Source organism: Amphiura filiformis, chromosome 16, assembly GCF_039555335.1.
Source record: "Amphiura filiformis chromosome 16, Afil_fr2py, whole genome shotgun sequence".
Taxonomy (NCBI): Eukaryota; Metazoa; Echinodermata; class Ophiuroidea; order Amphilepidida; family Amphiuridae; genus Amphiura; species Amphiura filiformis.
Window position 1 is genome coordinate 57,455,459 of NC_092643.1, and position 19,296 is coordinate 57,474,754.

Genomic DNA, 19,296 nt, shown 5'->3' on the forward strand with positions numbered 1-19,296 from the left:
GGCATTGCCAGTTTAGGTCCAACTAAAGGATTAGTGTGGTGTTTCATTGATAACACAGGATGCGATGGTATGAAATTCCAAAACATGCCAAATTACAGGTTTTTGTCCCGTCTCCCTAAAATTCCAAATATCAAAATTGGGCATTGCCAGTTTAGGTCCAACTAAAGGATTAGTGTGGTGTTTCATTGATAACACAGGGTAATATTTTAAAAATTAATGCTGTGATTTTCTGGAATTGGGGGTAGGGTTAACATTTTACATTTTAGACTGTTTGTTTGTTTACCCAGGTTGGTCCGTGAGGAACACATGCTAATCCATGGAAAACCATGGACCGTTCCAAGCTCATACAAATGCACAAGCCTGGATAGCCAGTGTAGGCTAATATATGCATGCTGGCCTAGATAGCTTTGATAAACAAAGCAAGAAATGGAAGAAAATAGCTAGGAAAAGAGAAAAGAGAGAAGCCCACTCCCAAACACAATTGTACAATTTTACTCTTAGCCCTTACTTCGTGAGAAAGGTGCCATATAATTGCTAAAGGAATCAACACAAAGTAATGAATCAGAGTAGTAATACTATAGTGGAAAGTATTTTCAGAGCACCTACATTATAATTATCAAATTAATTTATTGATTTTAAATATTTAAAAACATACATAATTCTGCTAATAAGTATACCTGAGATGAATACAAAATATTACATACAATAAGACTACATAATATTTATAGCGTTGACAAGTCCTCGTCTCAGATCAGAACAAAATGTTGCAAGTGCTGTGGTGACCATTTAAGGTGTATCCTTGGTGTAAGATTAGTGAATTAGACTAGTGTTAAGGTGGTACTACAGTACACCCCGGCCATTTGTGCCTATTTTGCATTTTTCTCAAAAATTATAGCGGCGTTGTGACAAGTAAGATATGTATATTATAGGGGCAAGGACTACAACTACTGCACTGGAAATTCAGGAACTCAAGGCAAGTAGTTATTGATTTATTGATCAAATATTGGTTTCCCTCATTTTTGAACTGTTGTCCGTGCTGCTGAAATAAAATTTCCAGTGCAGTAGTTGCACACCATGACCATATAATATACATATCTTACTTGTCACCAATACGCTATAATTTTTTGAGAAAAATGCAAAAATAGGCACACAATTTGCCAGGGGTGTAGTACCACCGTAAGTCTCCATTGTGGAATTAAGCAGCTTGTGGAATAAAGCTGTATAATCCTTCAACATAAGATTCGTGCTAGGCTAATTCCATGCATTCTTACACAAAGGATAAACCCAATTTAACGGCTATTCTTGTTGAAATCCATACACCCCTATGGAAGACATGACCTTAATCTCACACAGGGGGTGTAGAATTTAAATGGAGTCATGTATTCAGATAGTCCCATTTGAAGGTGCCATGGTGATAATGGGCTATTCCAGTTGAAATCCATACAACACCTATGATAGCAATTACCTTAAGCACACACAAGGGGGTGTAGATTTTAAATGGAGTCATCTATGATCTATTCAGGTAACCCCATTTGAAAGTCACACTCCCTGTGTGGGAGATTAGGGTGATGTCTTGCATAGGTGGTGTATGGATTTCAACTGAAATAACCCATAAAGTAAATAGAAGTGCTACACGCCACCTTCTTGTATTACTTGCTGCCGATACAACATCTTTATCAATAAAAGTAATTGCCATGGCAATCATGTTATTTGCGTCATACAAATATTTTTGTCTATTCCTCATGCATTCATGTGCATACACTAGCGAGCCAGGTAAAACACAAAAATGCTGCTTGCACGTTGAATTGTCAGCTTAGAATTTTGTCACAAAAGACTTGAAAATTTTCTTTGAGAAATGGCAGATGAAAATCTGGAGGGCATTAATTTTTCTGGGATAGGCGCTTATTACAAGATGATGTTGTGGAAGTGTCATTCTTTTAATCACCTTAATGTACACCTTTCGTTTACCTACAGAAGAAGAAATAGGATTCTTTGTTTTGGCCATCCTTTATCATGTCGTGCTGCAGAATCTAAAGTGTTTCTGAGTGTTGTTGTTTTTTTTGATGAAAGGAAAGAGATGAAGGCAGACACCCTCCATAAAAACATTATTTGGAGTTTGAGCAACTACATTACTGATACAGGCAGCTGCATAAACATGTATTATTGTAAGACCAATCTATATTGTAATGTTTTTTATGGAGAGTTGTCTCTTTCATCAAAAACCACTCATGATTCTAAGTGTGTGATTGTTGTTAATGTGCACTAAGTGCTGCATACCCACACCTTTGTAATGCTCAATTACCATTCCATTATGGGCTTCAAGCGATACATGCCAGAGGTACGCTACTTGCTCTCCATGAGTGACAATCCAATATGGCTGATTTACCATAGCATTACACACATCAATGTTGAGTTGGTATTCTTTAGGTTTAACCTCTTTGAAGTGTTTATTTATGTTTCTAGCATCACTCAAAAGAGGACATACACCAAGTACTTTTTAATAGCTGCAATTAATTTTATACAAAATACATTCTGGCATTGAATAGTGCAAATATAAATAAGGAATACAAATCGTTTTTGGTCAAGGCACCGCAGCCAAATTTGTTCCATCTTCAGACCGACCATTGATGCTGGATCAATACGTATTAGGAATAGGCTAATGAAATGAAATGATTAGTTTCCCGTCACATTTTTTCAGTTAAATATGAGGGTCATGATTTCATTATTCATTATTTTTGAAAATTTCATAATTGTCAAAACTTTCATTTATACAATGTATGGCTATTACCTATATTGTTGATGAAAGACCATCTCAAAGCAGGTATTAATGCTTACATCATCATTACGGCCATTTTGCAACAGATTGAGAAAATATTTGAATTTGTTTCATCAAAATGAAAAGAAATTTGAAATTTTTGTAATCATTAGAAACATGATGAGATAATCCTTAAATTTCCATTATTTACCACATCCTCTATCCTTACAACTACGAAAAACTGCTGATTATGATCAGCAGGGGATGTCAGACATTTTGAGAGTTTCAATTTTGATTATTTCCATCTCAATTTTCAGATAATTGAAAATAATGAAAGGTTTGGTCAAATTGAAAAAGTGATGAGGGCGGGTGACAGGAAACTAACAATTTCATTACACAGGCCTTACAGGTTGTTATAATACCTAGCCCTTAAATAAACTTCACCCAAGCCCATAGTTAGCTATAGTTAGCCCTGATGCTATCCCTAAACATAACCCAACACTTACCCAAAACTTAACCATAACTTTAATCTGAACACCTACCCTAGAACCCTAACCCTATATCTAACCTTAACCCTAACCTCTTCAGTAGCGTAGCCAGGATTTTGGTGTGAGGAGGCAAAAGCTAAATTTTTGTCCCCATTTGTCAATTTTGTGTCCCATTTTTAGGACTGACACTTTGCTCTTTGCCGTCCACATTTTATCCCTGAAAAATGTCTGCACCCCCCTGTCTATGCCGCTGAACCTCATTCCTAAACCTGATCCTAACATAAATGCATAAAACCCTTTTTAGACTAATGAACAATGGGACTAATGAGCAGTTCCCATTATTAGTGAACTATCAACTAATCAATTAGGGGTTCATTCATAGGATTGAGGGCATAATCGCTGTTTATGCCCGAGGCGTGAGCCTTGGGCATAAATCAACGATCATGCCCGAAATCCTATGAATGAACCCCGTTCATACATATACCCAACATTCTGAAAACAAAAATAATAAGGGTTTACAAGTTTAAATAACATTTCCATACCGTTTTCCTTCAAAACTTAGGAGAAAATGAGTAGGCCTACTTGCAGGAAGCAGCTCAGCTCATGAGGTCATCGCGTTCATCTTTTGCGCTCTGCATGAAATGGGCGCAGTGATATGCGCGTGTACGCAATACAAGCAAATCGTGGATCGCGTTAATTGAGTTCCAACGCTGCGTGATGCAACTTGTTTATGCCCTGCGTACTCGTCATAAACGGAATTTATGACCAGTAAAAAACGTCCCAAATCCAATCAGAAACATCGTTATATCGTGAGTATGTATGAATCAGAATTAATGGTACAATTTTACTTGTCCACATTATGGGTATATGCTTCCCAATTAACAGATCAATCAATTGATATTTCATAAAATAACAAGGATCGACTAAGCATCAAAGGTCAATCGAAAGATTAAACAGATTTGACTCCATTGCCTAGTCTTTTTTATCCTTTTTCCGATTTTCTTTGCATTTCCTTACAATTCTATCAAACATGCCCAGATAGAAGAAAGACACAATTCTGAAGATCCCCATGGTTACGACCTGAAAATGAAAAGAAAACAACAATAAGATAAATTAATATAGAAGAGTCCTAAACTATGGACACAAGAAGCAAATAAGTTCATTAATATTCACCACAGGGTTTGAAAACCCCAAGGTTTTTCATCCAACATAAAAAACCGATTGTGTTTCCACCCAAACGGCTTTAGATAATCATAGCTCCATCCTTTACGTTCATTTCAGTGATAAAAGTTTTACCCCTGCATCAACAATGATCATGGGGGGGGGGGAGGCCCATCACAGGTTTCTACAGTTAAATTCATGATATTCATTTCGCTCCATGAGACAACCAAGTTGGTAGTTGGGTTGAAATAGTCATTTCCTTTCATATTTAGAAGAAAATCCAGTGAAAATCTCATGTTCATAGAGCATAGAGTTTTTAGCCAATACTTTGTACATAGCCAGAATTTCCCAAATGGGTAAGGGCATGCTCACATTATGACATGTCTCAAGAACCACTGAACCAATACTGGGCTTGTTTGTACTCATTTTAATGCACTGTTCATGCTGATTCCAATTATGGTCATGATATTCATAATTCTGAAATTTTTTAATTTTTAAAGAAAATTTGGAACTTGTCGTCTGCAGTCGTCACCTAGCTGTGTTGAGAGGGTTAACAAGTAATCTTGAAACAAAAAAATAAAAAATATTGACACTATATCCCATTTTGGTCAACTATATTTGGTATTAAGCTTATGTTGTCAATTAGATTATTATTATTAGAGCAAACTCTACCTGTTGTACACCTTCCATCATGGATGTGACTGGAGACATTCCGCACGTCATATTAGCAAGCATGAAACCATCTAGACCAATCCAACTTAAGAAAACGGCATTCTGTGCAGACAAGAAACCGATGACACACAGTATTATTATTTTAATTCAAATATTTGGAGAACACCTGTACGGAGTACTATGGCATGTTGTAAAAGTGCCATAACATCTTAATTAGCCCCCCCCAGCCTCATTCAACTGATCCAGAAAATCAAGTGCCTTTTTTTTCTTGGAACTATAATTATCCCATTTTCATAGCGAAAATGATATATTTGTGTATTATTTCAAATGTAAATCAACAAATTTATGTGAAATAAATCATTTACCCTCAGATGAAGACTTCATCACATTTCAAAATAGTGGTATCCCATCAAAACTTGCTTTGTAGTATAAATCTAGTGTATGTCTGACATTGTCTGGTACAATTTAGATGAAAAGCTTTGGCGGGTTACAAAGCCTGTCTTCTAAATTCATGTGTAATGTTTGTTCATACCCTAAAATTTGTACAAATGATATCTCTCCTTATCAAAAAGATGTTATTAAAACAAAAGTTGTGTGCATAATACTGATATTTACTTTGCTCTTTAGTTTTCCTAAAACACCGACCAACTGGTTTTTTTTTTTTCAAATCAAATGAGGGCAAACATACACTTTATTGGCCTTATTCACATACGGCATATACCAAAGTATACATTTTTGGAAGGGCAAAGAGTCAAGGAATCTAAATATGGGCACAGAGTTGGTGTAAAAGCAATAATTTTGGAGAAATACACAATTTGGGCTTCTTTCTTTTTTGTGACCACATAAAAAATACTCCTGAAAGGGGTTTTTTCCCACTTTTTTTATATTGGCCTTATTTTTTTAAATATTGACCATATAAGGCAACAAAATGAATATTTTAAAATTTTATATACTTCATTTTATTCAGACATTCAATGAAATTTAGAGGTGCATTGAAAAAGGGGGTGCTTAGATAGTTGTCCCTCAAAAGATTTTGCAGGGGCACTTATTCGAGGAAGGGTGCTAATTAAAGACCCATTCAGTGATCCCAGCACAAGTGTAAAAAAAATAAAATTGTTTATAAATTGCTTAAAAGTGAAGGATAAGTCTTTCAAATTGTCATTTGGTAGGCTATTCTTGAAATGAAAAATTTGGCCAAAAACAAAGAAAATAGCTGTATAGACGAAGTTGAAGCCCCATTCAAATACATGTATCTAATTTATATACTGTAAGTATATAAATTACAGATTCATGTAAAACGTCTTATTATTTTGTCATAAATACACAACTTTCGGTTGAACCACAAGCAGGCTGTGTTAGCACATCTATGACAATGACAAAGGTACTAAAATCAGAATTTTGATGATTTTTCCGATTGTCCAGATAAGTAAATCACTGAATGGACATTTAAGTAAAATACAGTATGCTTTCTGCACACTCGATGATGAGCTGGGGTCTGCCTTGTTATCCAGTTTTATTCACTGATGACACTGACACACACTGACCTTTGAATCTGTAACTATTGAGCTAGCAACATCTGCTGGTTGGTACAATCCTGATGTTTGGGATATTAACACTGTTTCTTCTGGCTATCAATATCAAGAATAACAAAGAAATAAGAATAATATGTTAAAAGATGTGCATAAATGGAACTGGAAGGTGATGTATGAATCAAATATCAGACAATTATTAACCCATTTTAAACTTTACAACATTACACGCACAATGACATAAATCCATGCAGAAAATATTGTGAGCGAAAAAGTGAACTATGAACTCCACCTTTGGTGTGCAGACATTGATTAAACTGAGATACCCATACATAAAGCATGGCAATACATTGATCTTAATTCTGCAGATCACATCCCTCAAATTAACTGATGGAATATGCCATTGATGCCCCTGCTCCTGATTGCCCTCAAAATAATGTCCTTTACCACTGGCATGTCCAGGATCTTTTCCTGCGGGGTCTAAGCCCGGCACACAGATTTATGCGGGGGCTTAATGGCTAAAATCGCCAAAAACAGATGATTTTACATGATTTTTAATAAAGTGCGGGGGCTTTAGCACCCAAAGCATTTCCGGACACGCCATGTTTACCTACAGCAGTCACTTGCCATGCCCTCTGTAGGTGCCCCTGCCCTGCCCGTTCATTATGAAATCATTAGCGAGTATTGACTAATAATTTTACAAGCCATTTAAAGAATGTTTCTTCTTACCGAACGTTTGAGATCTTCTTCATATAACGGTGTCTGTGTGTCAGGTGGAAAGTTTATTGTAAGATAAATATTGTACGGCTTCACCTGCAATAAATGCAAAGTATGCAAAGATTAGTTATGATATTATCAAAAATCAGATCTGGAAAGAAACTATAGTCTCAAGTTGAGAGTAACGCCAAGCTGGATTATGTAGTGGCAGATTCGAATCATGTGTGCTAACCTTATCCTCCGGGGCATACACATCATAGGGCAATTTTTTTCTGTATGCTGATGACGCAACCAAGAAATGCATCAATTCGAATTTCCCACTGTGCAATCCAACATGGTGTTACACTTAACTTGAGATGAGACACAATATAGCCCGAGGTACTCACACCTCTTTCACCCTGATTTCCATAAAAGCCTTTTTGAAGTATGGCGGGCACAAAAGGAGAGGGCGTACTTTGGTTTGAGTAAACCTTTGCATGCTTTCTCAGCTGACAAAAGTTTACTCAAACCAAAGTACGCCTCTCCATTTGTGCCCACCATACTTCAAAAAGGCATATTGACTTCTCTGCATGGAGCTCTGAGGCATACAGCATGGACAGGACCAGGACACACAGAAACCAATATTATTAACAAAATTATATTATTGTTGAAACTTGACTATTGAACTGTGCTATTGGATATTTGACTATTTATTTTAGCTTATTACTAAAACAAAAGTGAGTCATGTTGAGAGCCCTGATCCTGACTAAATTCAGGTGAACCACGACTTACTTTTTCTCCAAAATGAGTCCTGGTAGAAAATCTCATACAAACCACGACAAGGACTTTGCCTCTGTGATAATAGTACAATTGGCTATTCCAGTTTAAACCTATACACCCCTATGGAAGACATTAGTACCTTAATCTCTTACACAGGGGGTGCAAATATCAAATGGAGTCAGGTAACCCCATTTGAAACTCACACTCCCTGTGTAGAAGATTAAGGTCATGTCTTCCATATGGGGTGTAAGAAGTCCAACTGGAGTAGCCAAATTCTGTCTCCTTTTAACTTACCTCCATTTGCAATGCTTCAGCAAACCCCATAAGTGCAAACTTTGAACCAGAATAAGCTGTATATCCAAAGAGACCTATCTGGCCTGCTTGTGATGATACAAACACTATACGACCCTGGCTCTGTTGCTTCATGTATGGTAGAACTGCTTTTGTAGGATAAACTGTACCGAGATAGTTCACATCCATTAATTTCTGTGACAAAAGGAGAAAAATAATCTAAGAGTCGTCACATAATAACATACAAACAAATGATATCATAATGGAAAGGTACACATCCAGTTGTTTGTACATGTATATTCAAGGAGAGCATGTTTTAGGCGAGTTACAATATGGGCGAGTTAGGTAAAGGCGAGTTAAAAAGGCGAGTTACCCCCACAGAGTCAGGCTATTTTTAGATATTCCCATGGGTAACACTATGAAGTCCCAGTGGCGAGTTACAGTAACACTATGAAGTCCCGGTGGCGAGTTACAGCAACACTATGAAGTCCCAGTGGCGAGTTACAGTAACACTATGAAGTCCCGGTGGCGAGTTACAGTAACACTATGAAGTCCCGGTGGCGAGTTACAGCAACACTATGAAGTCCCAGTGGCGAGTTACAGTAACACTATGAAGTCCCAGTGGCGAGTTACAGCAACACTATGAAGTCCCAGTGGCGAGTTACAGTAACACTATGAAGTCCCAGTGGCGAGTTACAGCAACACTATGAAGTCCCAGTGGCGAGTTACAGTAACACTATGAAGTCCCAGTGGCGAGTTACAGCAACACTATGAAGTCCCAGTGGCGAGTTACAGTAACACTATGAAGTCCCGGTGGCGAGTTACAGCAAGACTATGATGAAGTTCCAACAGTGAATTAAAAATGTCACAGTGTATTAAGTACTGTTTTTTTTTAAAGCTGCTAGTCCAAAATCAGCAAAATCAGTTTCCATTTATCATATATTTCTCTCGGGCTTGCAATGATCTTGGGAATTAATATATAGAGACAGTGCTACTCTCGCCTGTGCATAGGCTGCACTCTTCTTCTAGTATAAATAAAATCCGAAAAAGTTATACAAATAAAAGTCATAAAACTTTTTAAACACTTTAAAAAAAAAACACAACACAAAGGGCACAACACATAATCAGTCAATTGATTGATTACTCAACTATTTTATGTACCATGAATAATCGGATATACAAGCAACCACTAATATAAAAGAAACCTAATCATATCTCACTACTCTTGAAATAAAAAATCATACAAATACATTTTCATCAACATCAGTGGCGGTCACTGTGCATTCTACTGATACTGAAATCCTTTTGTTTTTACCATCAAAAACTAGTTAGGACATACTGCACACACAAAAAAAAAAAATCAAATTGTATGTGCCAAAGTCAAAACACATAATGCCTAGGCAAATTTGTACAGTATTAATGGTATTTGTAATAACTATTGATTGCAGTATTTAAAATCAAGGCTGATATCTATTTATATGATAAAGTATAATATGGAACGGACATGAGTCAAAGAATACATTAATGGTATCAATTTTTTAAATAATCATTTTTGAATTTTGACCAAAACTGCATTTTTCACAACTCGCCACATGGACTTTCCGGAAATTCGCAACTTCGCCACATGGACTTTCGGAAATTCACAACTCGCCATGCGGACCTTCCGGAAAGTCACAACTCGCCGCGTGGACTTTCCGGAAATTCACAACTTCGCCTCGTGGACTTTCCGGAAAAACACTGCAGGGGGTAACTCGCCATTTTAACTCGCCACGTGTACTTTCCGGAAAACACTGCAGGGGGTAACTCGCCATTTTAACTCGCCTTTTTCTAACTCGCCTATTTTTTAACTCGCCAATAACCTGTTCTCATATTCAAGGTATCCTCATGTATCATATACTGATCCTTGGATGTGTTTTGTGTTCTTGTCCATTGCATTCATCATTACCATTCCCACTTTTTTTTTGATATCACAATGCTAAAATGTCAGCCTGACAAAGGTTAGCAAGTCATATCCTTCGGACCACTCTAAACCTGAAATGCAAATTCATGAGTGATTTGGGGAAATGGAAATATGTCCTCAAAAAATATCTCTGTCTACTATACTTTTTTTTTAATCATAGTGGATGCCAGCTGCACTTTTCAAAACATTGAACCTGCTTGTCATCACACAGTAGAGCAGGGCTCCGCAAATAGCGGCGCGCGCACCACATGTGGCGCGCCGTGGCTTCCCGAGTGGCGCACGGCGCCGTTTAGATTTTTAAAAAAATACAAAACAATGCGATTCCCATGTTATCCTTGTAAAGACAGGCTAAAATAGTACAAAATGTTGCACCAAATGGCGTCATTTGCACCTCAAATTTTAAAAAATCGATAGCTTCAGAGGGGGGGCTCTGACTCCCTGGCGACTTCAAGCAGCCATTGAGTGGCGCTTTGCAGGTTTTTTTTATTTCATGTGGCGCTTCAACAAATCTATTTGAGGAAGCCTGCAGTAGAGTATTGAAAAACAAAAAGTCAGTATTTATTCTCTCAAAATTTCCCCCCATACCATATTACATACCCTGAATTCTGAAACGTCCATTTCCTCAAACGATCCTGCTGTTGATGTTCCTGCACTGTTTACTAACATGTCACATGGTCCAAGTACATCACAGGCCTATGCAGGTAAAATATGCATATAAAATGTACGTGTAAAATATGTACATCCAGTTCTGAGCAAACATTCAAATGATTTAATAATGTTATTTAATATATGTGTTACAAATGCATTTTGGTTTTGATCGAAACATTTTAATTACATTTAAATGTCAGGTTATATAAAGGCGTTTAAATGACGGGCAGACAGGTGGCCAGCTAAGACACTGGTGCTGGGAGGTAAAACAGACTTGTTGCGTGGGTGGAGTGGCTACCCCCCCATTCCACAACTAGTTCATTCAAGGGAGTCTGGTCTAAATGCCCAGGAAAAAGAGATGGGTACATCTGCAGGTAACCAGTGCTCCAGCATGACTTTGCCTTTTTTACCTTTAACTTAGGACTTTAGTGATGCCCATGCCATCGCCCACAGTAACAAAACCAAGTTTGTTTGTTTTTCACTATTACTAACTGATCAATTATACTACATGTATGGTACTGTATTCAATATAACTACTAACCTCTTTAACAGCTTTTTCCACTGCTGAATATTCCTTGGCAACATCCACAGATATACAGAGAATTTTCTGGAAGAAAGGAAATGTATGGTTAAATTGCAATTACATGTACATATGGTAGCAGAAAGAATGTTCAGGTAATTCCCACACCTACTCAGGGAAGCCACCAAAATCACAAAACATAATTTTGCAACTCTTTCATCACCAGGGCCTTTAAATTCCATCAGTTTACACTTTGTTAATTTTGACCAGTAACATAGCATAGGTCATCCTATTGGGGGTCACCGACCAATGTTCGAATCTTATTCCTACCTGTGTATTTTTATCTTTGATGTGTTCTTCTAACTCTTGTTTGGCTTGTTTTAACCTTGTCTGGAAGAAAAAAAGAAGTGTTACAATTATCGTTAATAAATGGTTTTACATACATTATATTTGTTATTGTTAATACATGTACCTGTACAAGGTCAGAAAAATGATGTTTTCAAGATGTTTTGAGTTATTCTTATAAATTTTCAAGTTCATTTTGCAAGCATACTTTTGTTCATTACAATCTTAGACACTGGCACGGTTACAAGTACAACTCAGTATGTTCATGATGACCCAGATCCAATAAATTGGGCTATTTCATATGGCGGAAGAATGATTAAAAGGAGCGATTACCAAATAGGGTGCAACTCTATTACAAGACTGCCCTACCCCAACCCTAAACTCTGTAAACGAAGACTGGACTCAAATCTAGCAAATTGCACCCTATTCGGTAATTGTACCGATTAAACCTTTAGCAACTTCATTTGAAACCACCCTCCCTCTGTGGAAGATTCAGCTTTAATCTTTCTCAGAGGGTGCATGAAATTCAAATGGAGCGACCTAATTGTGTTCATTCCATTTGAAATTCATACTCCCTCTGTGGAAGATATTTTCAAAATCTTCCACAGGGGTAGTGTGAATTTTAAATGGAATAGCTCAATTATGTATTAATTCTAGGTAAATCAGCAATACAGCCAATCATAATTTGCAGGAGAGCATAAAATAGCTCTTCTGGAGCCTTCAAGGAGAGCTGTTTAGAGCATTTACAATATGATTATAAGGAGAGAATGGTCAAATAAGGAGAGCTAAAAATCACTCTCATATCAGATTTAAGGAGAGCAGTAGAGAGCGATTGCTCTTGCTCTCCTCAAAAGGCAGTCCCTGTTTCTAATTTGAGTGATATGTGACGTCAGAAGCATCATTTCATTGATTAATGTTTTGGTTCTTGTCCAGACGATATTCATGAATTGATGAGGGAGGGAGATTTTTTTCCTTCTCCAATGTAAAATTAGCATTGTTTAGTCTTTTTCCAACAGTTCTCCAGGAAAGAAGGAGGCACTTTTTTAAAATTAAATGTGATATCCTGAGGGATAAACCCCCTAGAGTACCACAAAACGTCTTGGAACTGGAAGTGATCCATGTTCTCTAATAAACTTATTTATGTATATGAAGTTTTCCTAAAGTATTCCAAAGTCTAAAAAAATTGAAAAATCTAAAAAAAAAAAACATATGACAAATCCCAGATCGAGGGGACGAGAACCAACACATTAATTTTTTTATAGTATTTTCATAATATGCAAACACAGGTAACACCTACTTGGTTTCTAGCCATTATGGTTACATTAGCACCTTGGTTCAGCACCTCCGCAGCAACTGCCTTCCCTATGCCACTGGACCCACCTGTAATCTAATAAATCAAACCACACATTATGGCGTTAGTTACTTGAGAAGTGTAGCTTCGAATTTGCTCACCGATAGCTTCACATTTGAGGCTAGAGGCCACTGCTATCAAAATCTAGTAATAGAAATAGATGAACCATAACACAGAGCATAGCAATGGAAGTTGTCAAGTTCAGAAGTAAACACATCTGATCATGACCACATCAAATGTTGCTGCACTGTAACTCAATTTTAGACTGCTCAGAATAGGCAATGTTCATTAACTGTAAAAAAATACTGTTATTTAGAGAGTGTTAGCAATGTGTTTATGTTAAACCAAGAACTTCATTAACATGTCTTTTCATTTCAACAATTTTAGAAACAATGAAAAAGAGAGCAAAGAAGAAAAATAACAAAAATATTTGAAAATCTCCAAAAATCGATGAGGGCGGGGCCTATTACATGTTATTTATTTTACTTGGCCTTTATATTCTTTTTGAGTTTTATTGCTGCTATCAACAAAGAAATCACTGATCTTCTTGTATTAAAGCCATATTATAACATTTCTGTAAAAATAGATTAGTATTTATTTTCCATAAAATGTTAGCTTTTTACTGTCAGATATGTCCCTTTTGATTTTGAGCGAACAAGTGAGGTAAAGCATAGAAAATTGGAATTTACTACTAGCGCCCATGCATGTTACTCCGCGGTTGTAATACGGTACAATCCTCGGGGTGTGTGTGTATGTGTATCCCACACGCCGTGTACGTACTGTGCATACGTGTTCGACTAATATTTCCATCGTACTAATAATAAAGCGCTACATCGTTTTATTCAAAATCGCGGATTTTGACAAAACTACAGCACCTAAAGTCTTGATTTTTGCAGAGTATCTTTATTGATTAAAGTACAATACAATCGTGTAAAAACCAGAATTTAAAATTTTTTTGAGTGCGTTCTCCTCAGCAAATGTTATAATGGCTTTAAGGTTGAGTGACAATGACAAACGGACATTCCTAATGAAAGAATCATGTGTCATGTGATTCTATGCCTACTACACATCTTTAGCTCTTGTTTTTGTTGTTGAAAGGGATTCAACCATATTTCACTGTTGTTTATCACCGATTAACAACTCGCGTCTGCATGGTTTACTACTTTACTTCACTCAGTATAATAACCACACAGACGACGTGGACGGACGCATCATTGTTAATCGGTGATAAACAACGGTGAATATGATTGAATCCGTAAATCAGCGTGATTGCTTATCGCCTGTTTTTACGCTCGTGTACGCAATACGCACTGCCCAGATCACGGTCCACGGAAGAAATAAAAAAATAATTTTAAAATAATTTTTAAGCTTACAATAACATGAGCTCCATTCAACTTCAATGGTTTCGGTGTGATGAGTGGTGACAGAATATAAATGAGAAACACAAAACTCATAAATAGAGCGAGGGCAACAATCAAGAAAACGGCAGCCTCCATTCTGGATCAAGCAATTGTCATGAAGGGGAACTGCTGGGAGTGGCGGCCTCTTCCGTACGTCCGCGTCTTCAGCAACAACAAATCAATCAATCAATCATTTGGGAAAATGCATACGACGGGCTTTGTCAATGGGGTCAAGGTTTTTTTCCCGGGGTTTATTATTTATATTTTAATCCCGGATTTTAATTCCCATTTTGTTAAACAAAATATGTGAAATATAAAGACTTAAACCATGTTTGACGTTGGAAATAAATAAAGAGCTAAATATTAAGGCTAAATAAAGCATAATGGGTGACTTTACCACGGATTACATTTCCGGGTTTCGGGAATTGCATTGGCCTGCGAGTTGCTTTTACGCCTGCGCAATATGTTCCAAATCCCAAATCACGAAATCAACATGAAATTGGGGCTGATCATAGAATGCACGGCTACAGAATGCACTGACAGATTCTTCCCAGCTATTTTAAATCGTATTTAATGCGTTTATTAGTTCGTATGTGATTATTGTGATATCCAGTGACTGGCCCGTGTGACTGTTTGTACCCTGTGCTTACCTTATTATGTGAAAACTAACCGATTCTCATTTTAAATATTGTACCAACTGCAACTTCAAATCAATGCTGCTGTGTCACGTCTCAGTGTGATAAATCATTCAACATGTATATATGTTACATGTTCAATGTGGTAAAGTGTTGTGTAGGAACTAAGTAAGCTTACATACTTACATATACACATCCAGGAGGCCTACTTCTTTTTAGAAGTCACATGCACTACAGTATCAAATACTGACAGAGGTGGTGGGGTGCCATCCAAACTTGATAGTGACATTATGCATGGAATAAGAAATCTACATCATAAACTCAAAATGTACTCTGGATCTACCGCTTGAATGTTCAGTTGCAGACCAAGTGCAGATTTAAATCAACGGTATCTTCCAGTTCTGGTTCTGGCCCATACATTACACAGCTTGGAGATCCTGTGCTACGAAGGAGTTGCCAGCATGTTCCAAGAGAAAACATTAAAAGTACCGAGGTACAAGAAGTTATTAAACAAATGGTCTCCATGATGCAGGAACATAGTGGTCTTGTAGGTCTTGCAGCGCCACAAATTGGCTCCTCACTACAGATTATTGTAGTTGAATGCAGAGAAATGTCGGCTGAACCAAGTTTACGAGAGGAGATGTTATTCCCACAGAAAATTGTCATTAATCCCAAGCTGACAGTTACTGATCCACATGTTGTGGTTTTTAAAGAAACATGTGCTAGTGTCAATTATGGAGTCAATGTTCCTCGAGCATATGGAGTTGAAATAACAGGCGAGTAACATTTATTTTTTACATTTTTACCTCCCCTGTGCATCTATTGGGAACTAACCCTTTGTTATGCTTATAGCCTTCTTAAATTTGGGTGTTGAAGGAGTAACCCTTTACATGTACATCAGTGAACATCAAAAAAGAGTCTACTATTAATACATGCTGATATTCAGCATGTAAAAAAATAACACAATATTTATGGCGCACTTGAGTATATATTAATTAATTTACGTATTATGCAATGAAAAATTCCTGGTGCTGCCCATAATTAGAATTGGTAACTGACGAGCCCTCCTACATGTACATGTACAGTACCCAACAATGCTTGTGAAGACCACTATCAGGAACTTTTGGTCACCGTAAGAAAAAAAAACAAGACAAGATCCTCTGCTACCCTGAGACCATGGTTCAATTTCAAATGGATATAGGTGTACCGTGTAGGGCTGGCACTTTCAAGCACTAAGGGGCATTCGGTGAGAGCAAAATGTAAAAAATATGGGGTCATTGGGTGAGAGCATGATTTTTGGCATTCGGTGAGAGCAAAATGTAAAAAATATGGGGTCATTGGATGAGAACATGACCATTTGGAATCTTTGGGTGAGAACCGAAACAGCGCCACAGAAACCTCGAAAATCGAATTTCTAGTTCTAAATGGCTTCAAATTTCTTTGTTTTTTCAAAATAAGTATCAAAATCAGTGATAAATTGAACTTGTAAGGGTCTTTGGGTGACAGATCAAATGGAAAAATAGGGGGTCTTCGGGTGACAAAGCATGTGTTCGTAAAAAAATATGGGGTTTTTGGTGACAGCGATGCTGAAAAAGGGGGTCTTAACAGCCCTACATAAGCGTCACCTCCAAAGTAGGAGTCCCCCCGCTGCTACCCCTACCAAGTTATGTCACTGTACCCCATACAGATCTGGGAGAAATCATCAAAAGAAGGCCAGAGTTTTAACATTTTTAACACACCCTCCCCTCACATGGCAGATACACACCCTACATCACACCACCACCCCTCACACACACACACCCACACACCCCTGTCTGTGTTTGCCTCCAAACGTGGACATTGTGTTTTACTATCTAACCGAGGACGTGTGTATGATGTTTTCATCGCCTAACCGTGGACTAAAAGGGCGGATTGTTTTTGTTTATAATACCAAAGGGAATTGTAGCCATCACCTGCGGACGGTAGTTTTTACACGTGTGGTCCTCGGTTTCAGGCAAATAGCGTTTAAAGCATCTAGCATGCATTTGAGGTCTTTTGCAGCAGTTTGAGACCAAGGACAGTCCTCGGTTGGAAGTAGGTCCACAGTTTAGGGTGAAAAATCTTGTGTGTGTCCTCATTTGTCAGCAAACACGCACGCACATGGAACCCGTTTCATAGTCCCTGTTCCCCTTTCATCAGCGGGAATTATTATATTATTTATTTGTTCTTTGGTTTTTAAAATTATCAGGACTAAATGAGAATGGAGATGACGTGAAATGGGCAGTTAAAGGGTGGCCAGCACGGATCCTACAACACGAAGTGGATCATCTGAATGGTATACTGAATATAGATAGACGGCAAAGAATGACACCATTGTATTTGATCAAGAAATGGATTAAATGGCTGAAAGGTGAATAACGTGGAGCATATAACTTTTTCAAAAGTGACATTATGCCTGAACCCAAATGAATACTTATTTAATGAGTAGGTTATCTCAGTTCAAATTATATTTAAAGCTGAGATATATACCTTGCCCTTGGTGTGAAAATAATGGTGTTTTTGATCTTGCAACCTCTGGGAAAATTGTGAGACTGGAAGCTACTGGAATCTAGTGATGAGTATTATTGTTCTCTGTTGTATAATAATTAATGACCTTATTGATGAGTGACAAGTTTCCTATGTTCCTAGTGGTGCCAGGCCAGGGAACATACAGTGGCCAAGACTCTTTCAGGGGTAAAAGTTTCAAGAAGGGCAAACTTTGACGAAATTGGTCAGAAATGGGCTAAAAGGTACAAAAAGTGCCTAAAACGGACATATATCAGGGCAGCCAGCATTTGGGGAGGGGCAATGGGGGGGGGGGGGGGACTTCTCACAAGAGACAGTTGCCCTGCTGGCCCTATGTTAGTACATGGTAGAGAATAACAATAGGGTAAATCCATACGAAATCAACAAATTTTTGGCACTTTCGTTGCTCTTACGTCATGGATTCAAAATACCAAATTTCCACTTATTTTCAGCCATTTTTAGAGGTTCAGAATATGAAAATGGGAACATTGTATGAATTTTGTTTCTTTTGGTTTTAAATAACCATCTTACAAATACTGAAATTTTGTATTTAATGAGGAATATATCTCATCAATATTAATCAACAAAGATAGTTCAAAAAACAAAATTATTACGGCAAATTGCCATTTTGAGGTTAAAATTATGTATTTTCTGCCATTTTCGGGGGGTTAGATAATTAAAATAGGAACATTGTATGAATTTTGTTTCTTCTGTTTTTAAGTAACCATCTTACAAATACTTGAAATTGGTATAAGTGAGAATTATATCTCAACTATTGTTATTGGCAAGACTACCTCATTATTCTATTTTATGTACCGAAAATGCAGTATGATGCAGTGAATGTGATTTCAGCCTTTTTAGGGGGGTCAATTACAAAAATGGAAATAATGTATCACTATGTTTCTTTATTACTGTAGTAACCACCAAACAACCATCTCAAATAATGTAAATGATTGTCTTATCTCATCTACTTTTGAAATTACACTCTTTTGAAATGGAACAATATCTCAATATTCCACTATTATTTGCGTGTCGGACATTAAGTTCAGGGTTTCATGGGGTTGGTTGAAAGGTAAATGGTCTCCTCATAGCTATGAAAGTGTTATTTTACATGAATATGACTTACAAATTACAAAAACTAATTAAAACATATTAAAAAAACTGGTCCAATTTACTTTGATCTTGACTTGAATTACCAATATTCAGCAAAATGTGCAATTTTCTGATTTTTATTGAATTAATTGCCGTTTTCGCCAATTTTTTCGGCAACTTAACTGTCCGGGCCGAACAAAAATCTGGTGTTAGTGTAAAATTGGTTTAACAAAGGATTACATTAAATTTGATTTCTTTGAAATACAACAAGGTAGCACAGGAATATGTAGCCCTACATTATGGACCATTTTGTCATTTTCAATGTTTATCGACCCGTTACCATGGCAACGGGATGCAATTTTTTTTTTCAAACGTTACTTAATGGTTTTAGGACTTGCTAAATAATCATACCTGACCATAACCAAACAT

The 19,296-nt window shown here is 37.1% G+C and overlaps 2 protein-coding genes across 2 annotated transcripts; one reads left to right on the forward strand and one right to left on the reverse strand.

Moving 5' to 3' along the window:
- Positions 1 to 3,753: 3,753 nt before the first annotated feature.
- Positions 3,754 to 14,751, reverse strand: LOC140136249 (3-dehydrosphinganine reductase-like). Its single transcript, XM_072157971.1, has 10 exons — positions 14,570 to 14,751; positions 13,143 to 13,232; positions 11,831 to 11,890; positions 11,522 to 11,587; positions 10,930 to 11,025; positions 8,376 to 8,567; positions 7,335 to 7,418; positions 6,621 to 6,704; positions 5,077 to 5,178; positions 3,754 to 4,323 (listed from the first exon to the last, which is right to left on the reverse strand). The coding sequence occupies exons 1-10, from the start codon at positions 14,690 to 14,692 to the stop codon at positions 4,216 to 4,218; spliced, it is 1,005 nt and encodes a 334-aa protein (XP_072014072.1). The 5' UTR covers positions 14,693 to 14,751; the 3' UTR covers positions 3,754 to 4,215.
- Positions 14,752 to 15,559: 808 nt separating this feature from the next.
- On the forward strand, positions 15,560 to 18,036 carry LOC140172759 (peptide deformylase, mitochondrial-like; the record flags this gene model as incomplete). Its single annotated transcript, XM_072195889.1, has 2 exons — positions 15,560 to 16,007; positions 17,459 to 18,036. Coding segments are annotated over 2 exons (618 nt in total), but the record flags the coding sequence as incomplete, so codon positions are not given.
- Positions 18,037 to 19,296: the final 1,260 nt, after the last annotated feature.

What these genes read in the sequence shown, in the direction of transcription:
- LOC140136249 (XM_072157971.1), bottom strand. Translation starts at nt 14,692, where the DNA reads ATGGAGGCTGCCGTTTTCTTGATTGTTGCCCTCGCTCTATTTATGAGT. An exon ending in TGGAAAAAGCTGTTAAAGAG is followed by an intron (nt 11,026 to 11,521) that starts GTTAGTAGTTAT and finishes TTACCTGCATAG; the next exon opens with GCCTGTGATGTACTTGGACC. An exon ending in AAGAAGATCTCAAACGTTCG is followed by an intron (nt 6,705 to 7,334) that starts GTAAGAAGAAAC and finishes TGATATTGATAG; the next exon opens with CCAGAAGAAACAGTGTTAAT.